The sequence below is a fragment of the Sinocyclocheilus rhinocerous genome, unplaced genomic scaffold (assembly GCF_001515625.1).
Source record: "Sinocyclocheilus rhinocerous isolate Xijiao unplaced genomic scaffold, SAMN03320098_v1.1 scaffold1497, whole genome shotgun sequence".
Taxonomy (NCBI): Eukaryota; Metazoa; Chordata; class Actinopteri; order Cypriniformes; family Cyprinidae; genus Sinocyclocheilus; species Sinocyclocheilus rhinocerous.
The window spans coordinates 136860-149556 of record NW_015645556.1 but is presented as its reverse complement, the minus strand read 5'-3'; the positions used below and the strand labels follow the sequence as shown (position 1 = coordinate 149556).

Sequence of the window (12697 nt, the reverse complement as noted above, 5' to 3'; positions counted from 1 at the left end):
ATTCATTATTTTCCTCAAAATTCTACAAACAACACCCCATAATGACAACGTGAAAGAAGTTTGTTTGAAATCTTTGCAAATTTATTAAAAATAAAAAAACAAAAACAAAATCACATGTACATAAGTATTCACAGCCTTTGCCATGACACTCAAAATTGAGCTCAGGTGCAGGCGTAAAGGATTTAATTTTAATTATAATTTTAACTTTTGTGTTATTATTAGAGATCACATTTAAAGTTTATATATTTTAAATGTAGGCTACTAAATTGCAACTTCATTACAAATGTGTAATCACAAATTATTTAAATACATAGGCTATCATATAAGTTTCATTAGAAAATGTCTGTCAGTATATTTGACAGCACACTGTGACCATATTTCAAAGACAATAAAAATGTAGCCTAAATAAATAAAGATGTAGGCTACTTAAGCCCTATTTAATTAGGTTAAAAAGCACTCTTAAGTAAATAGCATGCAATTACGTGTTTGAAAACATTACATTCAGTTGGTACTTAAGTATAACAATCGCTTTTACCCATTGTAGTTTACCACTGTTCATCTTCGACAGCGAGACAGAGTATCGCGTGAGAACATGAGTGCCACTAGAGCGCGCTAGTAACCCTGCGGACTTTGGGCGGAGGCTCGTGAGCACGTCAGCCCTCCCATTTCTATGCTCTTCTCGAGTCGCGCAACCAGCGGCCATTTTACACAGCCAGCCTAGGGAGTGCAGGTTACCAGCTCATCTGTAGTTTTTGAATATAGTGCGTTATTTCACTTTATCTACTACTCTCGAAATATTTTTAACTTTTATTCTAGTCTGCTTGTGTGAAAATGTCTCGTGACCGCTCCCGTAACCGTGGAGGATTCCAGCACCGAGGCCGCGGAGGAGTCGGGATGCGCGGTGGCATGGGAAACCCTAACTTTCGAAATCAAAACCAGCATCCTTATCAAAACCGAGGATCCCATATGGGTGGCGGGTTTAAGCCGAATCAGGGAAACCAACCCAACCAGGCCTCTACGCCACAGAAGCCGCAGGAACTCAATCAGAACAAGCCAGTGGTCCAATCACCTCCGGCGCAAGGCCCTGGTCTGGCCCAGCAGAGCAGCAACAAAGGCCCGTCGCCACAGCAGACCGCCAGCCCCGCTCAGCCGAAGATACAATCTCCACCGCCACAGAATAACGTGAAGACCCCGGACCTCGGGTCCCCGCAGAACCAGCCCAGAAAGAACCAACCCAACGTTGGGGTGGGAAATGGCCAAAAACCGCCTGTTCCCGTGAAGAAAGACGCGGAGCAGACACCACCGCCACAGCAACAACAACAGATTACCAAGAGCGACGACCACTCTCAGGTAAAATAGCTTCATACGTAGAAAAAACATGCAGTAGTGTTGTTTTTAGTAAGAAAGTGAAGTGTTTGAATAAGTAGCGTTTATAAACTTATCACTTTTAGCACACATGTTTGTTCAGTAGTACAGGGTTACGAATATGAGGCAGATCCGCCATTTTGTAGACGCTTAAACAAAGGTTGAGCTCCATACTGGTCCGCCTGGTGTCTCTGTCCGTATAAAAATACATTGAAACGTGATAGTTTATAAATTTCTTTTTTTTTTTTTTTTAACGTTGAGAACGTGTTTTATCTCATTTTGCTAACATTTCGGTGTTTTTTTTGTGCCCAAGTTGTTCGATAAAAGTAACGTTAGGTCGTGTTTAAGTTGTGCGTTGCAAAGGGTTGTAACTTAGTTCGTTCGCACTGCGAACGACTCAAGCATTGATTTCTCTCATTTTGCCGCACGATAGGTTTGCCTTAAGATTTATGTATTTGTTTTGTAAATATCTGATTTTAGGAATTGAAGGCAACGCTGTCTTTGCTGCGCAAGCCCGGGGAGAAAACCTACACTCAACGTTGCCGTTTGTTTATTGGGAACCTACCAAACGACATCACTGAACCTGAATTCAGGAAATTGTTTGCAAAGTATGGGGAGCCCAGTGAGATTTTCATCAATCAAAGCAAAGGTTTTGGATTTATCAGACTGGTAAGATTTAGATCTTTAAAGTACTACGTAGTTTAGTTTTTAAAATCTATACACACATATATATATATATACATACATACATTTATTTATATATTTATAAATTTACGTTTAAATTAAATTAACCTTATGTTTTTAGGAATCCCGTGCCTTGGCAGAGCTCGCAAAAGCTGAGCTGGATGATATTCCGATGAAAGGCAGACCACTTAGAGTTCGTTTTGCCACTCATTCTGCTGCACTTTCTGTGCGCAACTTGTCTCCTTTTGTGTCCAATGAGCTGCTGGAAGAAGCCTTCTCACAGTTTGGAATGGTGGAAAGGGCTGTAGTTATCGTAGATGACCGTGGCCGCTCAACAGGGAAGGGCATTGTTGAGTTTTCTTCCAAGCCAGCTGCACGGAAGGCCCTTGATCGGATCAGTGACGGAGTGTTCCTTCTCACATCGTAAGATGAAATTCTGTTAATTTGTACAATTTGGCAGAAGAGCAAATTTTGGGAGTAGGTTTATAGAATGTTGCTTTGCATAAACATTTTATTTTTTTCTAGGTCTCCTCGTCCAATTGTGGTTGAATTGTTAGAGCAGTACGATGATGAGGATGGTTTGCCTGAGAAACTTGCACAGAAGAACCCAAGTTATCAGAAGTGAGTTCCAAATGCTTTATCACATATATTTGCATTCTGTGACTAGAATCAAAGTCTCTTGGGATTAGCAATCAAGTTTGTTATTAGGTGGTTATAAAATTTACAGACTTCTTATCATGTAAATGAAGGTGGTGTGTCAAGCATTTGAGTGGGGTCATTTGGCAGCCTAGTTTTGTAGGTTCAGCACAGCTTTCTTCATTCAAATTAGTCATTTTTTACCTCTTCATGGTTTATTGGTCATAACGATAGACATAATTGTTAACGGCTTTGATTTGACCTCAGGGAGCGAGAGCAGCCTCCTCGGTTTGCCCGTCCTGGCACCTTTGAGTTTGAATACTCCCAGCGATGGAAGTCCCTTGATGAGATGGAGAAACAACAGAGGCAGCAAGTGGAGAAAAACATTTGTGAAGCCCGTGAGAAGCTGGAAGGAGAGATGGAAGATGCCTATCATGAGCATCAAGCAAACATGCTCAGACAGGGTGAGTGATGTGTCTGCTGAGTTAGTTTATTTATGAATGGCCTTTTTGATTATGGGATGAATAATAGATTTGGGTGATAATTTTGTTTCAAAAGACCTTCTTAGACGTCAGGAGGAACTTCGTCGCATGGAAGAGTTGCACAGTCAGGAGATGCAGAAACGTAAAGAGATGCAGCTCAGGTATGTTTGATGTAATGTATTGTGGTTCTGGAAACCCTCGCTGTAATAGTAGTTAACCGATTGGTTGTTCTCAACCTCAGGCAAGAAGAAGAACGCCGTAGGAGAGAAGAGGAGATGATGCGGCAGAGAGAAATTGAAGAACAGATTAGGCGCAAACGTGAGGAGTCTTACAGAATGGGCGGCTTTATGGATAATGTAAGTAATGCATTTAGAAAGCTCTTAGCAATTAAATACAATGTTGGTTAAATCCGTTCAAGTAAAATTATATTTTTGTTTCTCTACAGAGAGACAGGGAGATGAGAGGGAATCCTAGTGGAGGCCTGGGATTGGCTGGTAAGATGCATCTTATTGTTTCTCGGTGGTTCAGTGTCTCGAAATTCAGTATTTCCACCCTTTTGTGGAAAAAACTTTGCTGAAAAACCTGTATATAATCTACTACATGCCCTTCTGATCATTGATTTATAGTTCATCAGTGTTTCCCACAGGATTTTGTGAGACTGTGGTGGGTGGACCTCGGTCCCTCTAGTGGGGTCCGGGGGCATGACCCCCAAGTGAATTTTGTACATTTTATAAGAGTTTAAAATGAAGAGCTCCAACCCATGTTCAAACTAAAAGAAAAAAGCTGGTAAATTGACTTTAAAATGACTTGAAATTTAAAGGGGACTCAACTTTTTAGGTTTTGATATAGTGTCTCAGTCTAAATTACACTCAGACTTAGGGCTGGGCGATATTTTTTTTCATATCAGATTCAGTCGATATAGATAATTATCATGATAAATGTCAAATTTTATTTCTTTCAAGTTTAATGGCAGATTTTTGCTCAGATGTGAAAGTTGTAAAAACCAGACGGTTTATTGTGGTTTTAAACTATTCTTTATGATCAGAACATGACATACACTTCGTTACTGAATTCACTTTTACAGTCATTTTTACTTAACAAAATAAATATCTTAATAGAAAAAATAATAATTTCTTAGTTCTGCATGTTCTAATGAGTAATATTGTTTCAAATCAAGAAACAGGTTTGTGTTGCCTGATAATATTTATAATATAACATTTTTGTCTCTTAGAAACACACATTTAATAGTAGCTTGAGTTAGGATGCAGATATAGATTTGTTCATTATCAAAATCAGTAATATCTGTAAACTGTAATAGTAGTTAACCGATTGGTTGTTCTCAACCTCAGGCAAGAAGAAGAACGCCGTAGGAGAGAAGAGGAGATGATGCGGCAGAGAGAAATTGAAGAACAGATTAGGCGCAAACGTGAGGAGTCTTACAGAATGGGCGGCTTTATGGATAATGTAAGTAATGCATTTAGAAAGCTCTTAGCAATTAAATACAATGTTGGTTAAATCCGTTCAAGTAAAATTATATTTTTGTTTCTCTACAGAGAGACAGGGAGATGAGAGGGAATCCTAGTGGAGGCCTGGGATTGGCTGGTAAGATGCATCTTATTGTTTCTCGGTGGTTCAGTGTCTCGAAATTCAGTATTTCCACCCTTTTGTGGAAAAAACTTTGCTGAAAAACCTGTATATAATCTACTACATGCCCTTCTGATCATTGATTTATAGTTCATCAGTGTTTCCCACAGGATTTTGTGAGACTGTGGTGGGTGGACCTCGGTCCCTCTAGTGGGGTCCGGGGGCATGACCCCCAAGTGAATTTTGTACATTTTATAAGAGTTTAAAATGAAGAGCTCCAACCCATGTTCAAACTAAAAGAAAAAAGCTGGTAAATTGACTTTAAAATGACTTGAAATTTAAAGGGGACTCAACTTTTTAGGTTTTGATATAGTGTCTCAGTCTAAATTACACTCAGACTTAGGGCTGGGCGATATTTTTTTTCATATCAGATTCAGTCGATATAGATAATTATCATGATAAATGTCAAATTTTATTTCTTTCAAGTTTAATGGCAGATTTTTGCTCAGATGTGAAAGTTGTAAAAACCAGACGGTTTATTGTGGTTTTAAACTATTCTTTATGATCAGAACATGACATACACTTCGTTACTGAATTCACTTTTACAGTCATTTTTACTTAACAAAATAAATATCTTAATAGAAAAAATAATAATTTCTTAGTTCTGCATGTTCTAATGAGTAATATTGTTTCAAATCAAGAAACAGGTTTGTGTTGCCTGATAATATTTATAATATAACATTTTTGTCTCTTAGAAACACACATTTAATAGTAGCTTGAGTTAGGATGCAGATATAGATTTGTTCATTATCAAAATCAGTAATATCTGTAAAAATTGTAGCAATCTCATTTTTATATGGTGAAATTGAATTATTCTGACTGTTTGAGGTCTTTTTAACCATTGGTCTTCCATAGTAGCATACATTTAGATCATGATAATCAATTAAAACCACAAATATAGCACCTCAATACCATGAAAAAAATGTAGTATGGCTTCTAGGTATTTGTATGAAAAACGGTAGTATAAACGCTATAGCTTAATCACTAAAAGTACTGTAATTATATTCCATTACTCCTCCTTCAATACATTTAATACATGTCTACATTAATAATATAATAAAATTCTACACAAATACTCACATTTCTGACACAATAACATGGTGCAGTAAGTGCTACTACAGTAATTCAATGGTAAATGATAGTGATTTGTTTGATTTAAAAAGCCTTCTGACTGTATCGTTGCGCACAGTGTTTCTGCTGTTTGTCAGCGCTGTTTCATCTGGCTGTAACGCTGAACTCAAGCGCTTCACACTGGATCTCACAGCGCTGTTTAGTGTTTGCGTAAGTGTGACTCATAAGCGAGTAATTGCTCTAGTGAAGTTTTCGCTGCCGTTTGAACTTTGATCCGAGTGACGCGCTTTAAGTGATTGGCCTTTTTTCGTTCCACCTTTGCCTCATAAACATTAGGTTATATCGGACATTTATCGACCTCTTGTTATCATTTATCGAGGAAGTTTATATCGCGCGATAATTATTGTTATCGATTTATCGCCCATCTCTGCTCAGACTGGTGAATTTGGAAGCCAAACTATTTAGAATATAAAAATACATATTGTAAAGCAATTGCACCGTACAATAAATTAAAATTTGTATTTCACAGGTATATTATTTTACTCTACAGTAGGGAAATTACAATACTTTTCTCCTAATTTCTACACTTGCAAGCAGGGCCTAAAACTAACTTTTTGCCACATCTGCCAATAGCTGGTGACTTGAGAAAATTTACTGCCCATAAATATTTTTTTCCAGGTCATGAAACTGTTTTTGCAAAAACGGGCAGTTGCTATAACAACTAAACATATTTAATAAAAAAAGAAAAGGAAAAATAAATTCGAGCCAGCCACTGCATTGTAATCACGATACAAACAAAGATACAGCACACATGTAGCTTGAGCAGTTTTTGCTTTAAATATGATTGTATCATTTCAACATTTGAAGCAAAAACAGAATAGTCTGACTTTAGCTTTGTGAAATTATACTAAAACGTACCTGCACAAATCAAAAACAGCAGACAGGCTGAATGAAAATGCAAAATTCATTCTCTGACAGCAGGTGGCACTTATGGAACAGCAGCGATGCATCATTTTCCTGATTACCGCTGTAAACAAAGCAGCGATGCACTTATGTACTAGTTTAATATGCATTAATCGAAGGTAAGAGGGGAAAAAAGGCCATCGAAACTTTTCTGAAGACAGTCAATTCCCTTCAGAAATACATTCAAATAAACCCCCACCCCAATAATTATATTTTTCTTCCAATAAACAGTGCTGTGCCACTACAGTATTTTCTCTGTGCATGTCTGTTAATTTTTGGTCCTGCTTGCAATAGATAAACGATTGAGCTTTTATTTTAACAACTCCAGCTTCTGTGAAAACAGGTTTACAAACGAGTCTCATTACAAATCTAGTGAAATACTCTAATCATTTGCCCATTGATAGTTTTCACGTGGCATCACACACCCTTACAGGAACGCCCACATGAAGGGCAAAACTAGGCTTTTCTCAACTGACCACCAGTTATTTTTTAGGAGGATTGCATTTAGTAGTAATGTAGTAAGACAGCGATATTTAAAGGCCAAATTTGGTATACACCTTATTGATCGTGCATACTTTGTACAGGCAAGCAGATGAACCCAGAATGTAAACACACTGCACAAAGTTTAATATTAAATGTTTTCCCATTGAATACGATTATAAAGAAGACACTTAACCATTTAGCGCATTGTGCTCATATTCTGGGCTCATTTGCTTGCCTGCATAAAGCACGCATCATCAATAAGGTGTGTACTAATTTCATCTTTTAATATCACTGTTTTAAAGGCACTTTAAGTGTTTTCACATTAAACGTTTTAGAATGTACCGCTGTTTTTAGTGATTGAAATATTGCAACTAGTGTTTTCAGGGCTCCAGACTAACTATTTGTACTAGGAGCATTGTAGCCCCTGACTGAAAATTTTTAGGAGCACAAGCAGAAAATTTAGGGGCACACCTTAAATCAGCCTGCAATGCAATCGTTCACATATTTTCCCCATTTTAACTGTATTACTGACAAATGCTTTGATAATACATAGACTTAACTCATAGAAATTACAATGTGCAGTATTCTTTTCATTTCAGAGGGATATGAAAAAAATATATATAAAAAAAATACTATTGTTTTGCATTAATAAGTGCAGTTAGTAATAATATTACATGTTAATTTCTTGTTTATTTCATGTTTATACACATTTGACAGCAGTGTTGGGCAAGTTACTCTGAAAATGTAATCAAATTACTGATTACTCCTTTTAAAAGTAATCACGTTACTGTTCTGATTACTTTATTTCAAAAGTAATTAGTAGTTAGTTACATTACTAGTTACTTTTTTCTCCATGAAATTTATGAAATACCAGCATACACTCTCCCGATAAATATTTGATACTATATCAATAAAAAAATAAAATACAAAAATAAAAATACAAAAATCTATTTCACATTACTTTAAAAAAGGTAAACAGTACGAACTAAAACTAAGGCATAAATCAAAATGATAGTATTAAAAATAATAATAATACCGAAACATTGCATTTATGTCGTGCAACTTAACTTTCAAGTTTCAGCCTAACTAAAGCTCAAGCATGACATATAAGCCTTTACTGTCTTCTTGGAAGGCTTTGTGGCTTTTGTGAGTGGCAAAAATCAGTGGAGAGGAAGGTAACTTGGAACAAGAGACCATACACAATTTTTAAACACATTTTTCTTCAACATGAAATTAGAGTTATTTGGAGAATAAACCCTCTTAAATGTCCCTATACGTACTCTTTTGTGTGTGTGTGTGCGTGTAAAACTTGTTTTTGATATCCTTCATATTTTGTGTGCGGGTCCGTTCACAGCAGTGATAGAAATTAATCTGTTTCAATAAGTTTAAATTTATTTTTACATTTTATAAAGCCTTTTTTTTTCTAAAAGTGTGCATCTTTTGAGTCAAATTCTTAAATTTAATCAGTCAATTAGAATAAAAGACATTTGGGCTGTTACCAAACAAATGATATCAGTATCAAAATTCATCTTTGCAATGCAGAGGAAACACAGAAGCTGCATGGGATGAATTTCCCACACAGAGGGACATGAATGCATTTAACCTGCAGTTCACACACACGAGTGTCTACCCGCCCGCACCAGCACTCGCCCATCTTGTCCCGCGCTGCACTCTGTTGCTTCGGGTCTCGTGGGAGCAGGTCTCTAATCCACTGACACTTGACTCGACAGTGCATGTGCTACATCCTTTTTACAATCTCTAGATTATAAAACACTGCATTCTGCGTTCAACACTGCTTGACAGTAAAGCAAGCTTGAGTTGGGAAGCTTGCGATATTTATTTTATTAACAACCGTAACGTGCAAAATCTAATTTTTATTGTAGAAAAGGTATATATTGTACTCTTATTAAATGTACCATTATTCTTCTATAGTCTTAAAAGGAACTGACCAACAACTTCAGTGATTGTGTGTTGTCTTACATTAAAATAGACAAATTTAATTAACCTATTCTATTTATGTTTGTATGTGAACTCGAACTCAACCCCAACTTTGCTTTAAAAAGCATCACAACATCTCCTAACCGAAGATCACATGATCTTCAAGTGATTTATTATTATTATTATTAATAGGCCTTCATGTTAATGTTAATTTAATGTTTATGCTAAAAAAAAGTGCATATAGCTGCTAATTGTATTTGTTGTTTGTTGATTTTCAAATATAAAACTTATTGAAATGTTTTCAGTGTGTGTATCAGTTCTTTTTGAATGTTTTCATCTAATTTGAACAAAACCGTGATAATATTGATAATCGTGATAACTTTGGTCACTATAATCGTGATATGAAATTTTCATACTGTTACATCCCTAATGCATAATAAATGTTTCATAATGTCTACAATTAGTGTGTTATAATAAGAGGATTCGTGAGCACGCAAATTTTAGCACTGCATTGCTCAACGCTGCAAACACGTGTTATAGCCTAAATAGAAACTCTGCATACGCTTGCAAGTGTTAATCGTTTATATTGCTTTTGTGCAATAGATGAATAAGCAAGCTTGAGTTGGGAAGCTTGCGATATTTATTTTATTAACAACCGTAACGTGCAAAATCTAATTTTTATTGTAGAAAAGGTATATATTGTACTCTTATTAAATGTACCATTATTCTTCTATAGTCTTAAAAGGAACTGACCAACAACTTCAGTGATTGTGCACTGTAAAAAATGTACTGTAAAATTTACAGTAACTTACTGGCAATTTTGGTTGCCAGTAAAACTGTAAATTTACAAAAGTACTGTAAATCAATAATTACAACTGAACTGTAAAAATACAGCAAACAGTTATCACTGTAAAATTACAGTAGAAACGTTTATGAATGTGAGTGAAATTACAAGAGCTACTGTGAACTTGTACTGCTATACATTCATTTAACAGTAAATTAGAACATTTATTGTGAAATTCAATTCACTAAATTAACTACAATTGACATTTTTCACTGCTGTGATAGTGTGTAAACATTTGGTTAACTTATTTCATTTGAGCCCACTGAGAAGCAATATTTCTTAGCATAAAACTGCAAACACTTAATGTGTAATAGCAAAGTATCTAAAAACATGACTAACTCAAATCGTTGCAGTTCATCGTTAGCTATAGCACACATGTATGTGCTAACTACATCCTTTTTACAATCTCTAGATTATAAAACACTGCATTCTGCGTTCAACACTGCTTGACAGTAAAGCAAGCTTGAGTTGGGAAGCTTGCGATATTTATTTTATTAACAACCGTAACGTGCAAAATCTAATTTTTATTGTAGAAAAGGTATATATTGTACTCTTATTAAATGTAAAATTACAGTAGAAACGTTTATGAATGTGAGTGAAATTACAAGAGCTACTGTGAACTTGTACTGCTATACATTCATTTAACAGTAAATTAGAACATTTATTGTGAAATTCAATTCACTAAATTAACTACAATTGACTAAAATTTCCAAAGGGTGCCGCGACTAAAAAAAGGTTGGGAAACACTGTGCTAAAGTACTTTAAAGAGATCATCACTGTATCAGCAAGATTTAGTCTCATATTGAAGAAAAGTTTATTTTCATAGCACTTTGTGATTTTTCTTACTTCATACACAAAAAAGAGCAAATCTTTGTCAAAATCTGATTTCTTGATGATTTGATATTTTAGCCAAGTGATTTTATAATTGTTATTTTATAATTTCAAAATATAAAGGAAAAGTAGCTATAAATTAATGTCTAATAAGCCAACAAGTGCTCCTCTGTTGCCATCTACAGGTTATAATGGTGATTTGATGTTTTTTTTTTTTTTATAATTTTACACAAGTGTTTGTTCACCACAATATATTTTGGTCATTCCATTGAAAATAACATTCAAATTGAATCATTTTGGAGCTTTAAAGTGCTGGCAACAGTTGTGTGAAATGCTTGTAAGTCATTGAAAATTGCTTGAATTTCTCTCTCAGCAAGTTGTACAAACCCTGCCTGAAATGAATAATGTAATAACATTTGGCTATTTCTACCACAACACCATGGTTACAGTTAGCGTTACTGCTTCTTGTTTTCTACGTCAGCGCTGTTTGATCTGTTTATAACAGAATTCTGTGCAGAATTTTAATGCATCTCACAGCAACCTTTATTCGTTCTGTGGCGAATTCAAACACTTCTCACTGGATCTCGCAGCGCTGTGCGTCGCGGTCCAAGCTGATAAACAAACAACGTGGTGGTCGCGCCATGTGCGACCGCGCACAAAATTTACTCGCACCGGCAGAAAAAATGGTCGCAGTCTGGAGCCCTGGCTTTATATGGATTGCTAATGGCCAAAACTTGCATTTTGTTCACATATCTTTGTTTTATTCTTTTGAGAGATTATCTAAATACTTTTGGATTGGAACAGATAGAAAATTGACAGTCTTGTGCTACAGTTCTATGGATGTTTTTGCCCGCCAGGTCTTCTAACCAGTCACGTGACTGAAAACTATCAATTAAAATGTTGAAAATTATGCGAATGTGAAAGCATAACTGGTGCCCGTTGCGTTCCCAGATGCACGCTAAACTGACAGCACCTGCAGAGATCGAGTTAACGGCATTCATTCACTGTGAACTGAGTCGCTCTGAGATGCAGAAAATGCTGAATCACGAGCTGATCGTGTGAGCAAAGAGTGCACTTCGCTTTCAAACATGCAGCACAAACAGACTTGATATTGTGCTTCGGTTTTAGTTCGTTTGACAGATACTTAGCCAAAGCAATGGCGCAAAACACAATGTTAAAGACCTTTTATGTTATAATGAGAAGAATAAATATATTTTAATTTTATTATGAAACTGGCGGGACAGATTAGACTGGCAGGCCGCCACAGTCTGGTAAATGAATGGGAAACACTGGTTTATACTTTTTATAGCAAGTAAAAAGTAGAGATGCACCGATCGATCAGCCAGGGATCGGAATCGGACTATTTTCCTCATGATCGGCCCGGATCGGTGACCAGCCAGTCAGTCTCACTTTCCGATTCCGAGCCGATCCGTTTTGTTAATGGTACAGCGGCACAGGCAATAACGTCAGCCGCGCATTCTCGCTCTCTTCTCTCCGAGGACCCCTTCTCTCTCACACACGTCTCATTCGCTCCGGTTAAATAGTGCTTGTATTGCGCATTATTTTAGTCATTCCCACAGGTTTCGCGCTTACACCAAAAGCACGCGCACCACCACTGATCTATATTAGTGGAGCGCACAAGCCGCGCTCAGTCTCAAACAGCTTGTGAGCCACAAATACCAAAATGAGTGGATAACTGCCCTAAAACTGTCAAATACATACAAAGTTATGTCAAAATGCCCGTCTTGGCGAGTAT

The 12697-nt window shown here is 36.4% G+C and overlaps 1 protein-coding gene and 1 long non-coding RNA gene across 4 annotated transcripts in view; one reads left to right on the top strand and one right to left on the bottom strand.

The window, feature by feature from the left end:
- The first annotated feature begins 645 nt into the window (after window positions 1-645).
- sfpq (splicing factor proline/glutamine-rich) overlaps window positions 646-12697 on the top strand; it is a 37500-nt gene continuing 25448 nt past the window's right edge. For 2 of the 3 annotated variants that reach the window (XR_001636160.1, XM_016510348.1), the window contains exons 1-8: window positions 647-1350; window positions 1846-2034; window positions 2171-2472; window positions 2575-2670; window positions 2953-3149; window positions 3244-3328; window positions 3409-3523; window positions 3613-3661. Coding sequence is in view for 2 of the 3 variants with exons in the window: in XM_016510348.1 (XP_016365834.1) it covers window positions 832-1350; window positions 1846-2034; window positions 2171-2472; window positions 2575-2670; window positions 2953-3149; window positions 3244-3328; window positions 3409-3523; window positions 3613-3661 (1552 nt within the window). In the remaining variant the exon portion in view is untranslated. Of the gene's footprint in view, window positions 1351-1845; window positions 2035-2170; window positions 2473-2574; window positions 2671-2952; window positions 3150-3243; window positions 3329-3408; window positions 3524-3612; window positions 3662-4720; window positions 4770-12697 lie in introns of all 3 variants that reach the window. The other variant, XM_016510349.1, reaches the window with a different exon arrangement.
- LOC107706595 (uncharacterized) overlaps window positions 10286-12697 on the bottom strand; it is a 10196-nt gene continuing 7784 nt past the window's right edge. The window contains exon 3 of the long non-coding RNA XR_001636161.1: window positions 10286-10498. This is a non-coding gene — a long non-coding RNA (uncharacterized LOC107706595). The remainder of the gene's footprint in view (window positions 10499-12697) is intronic.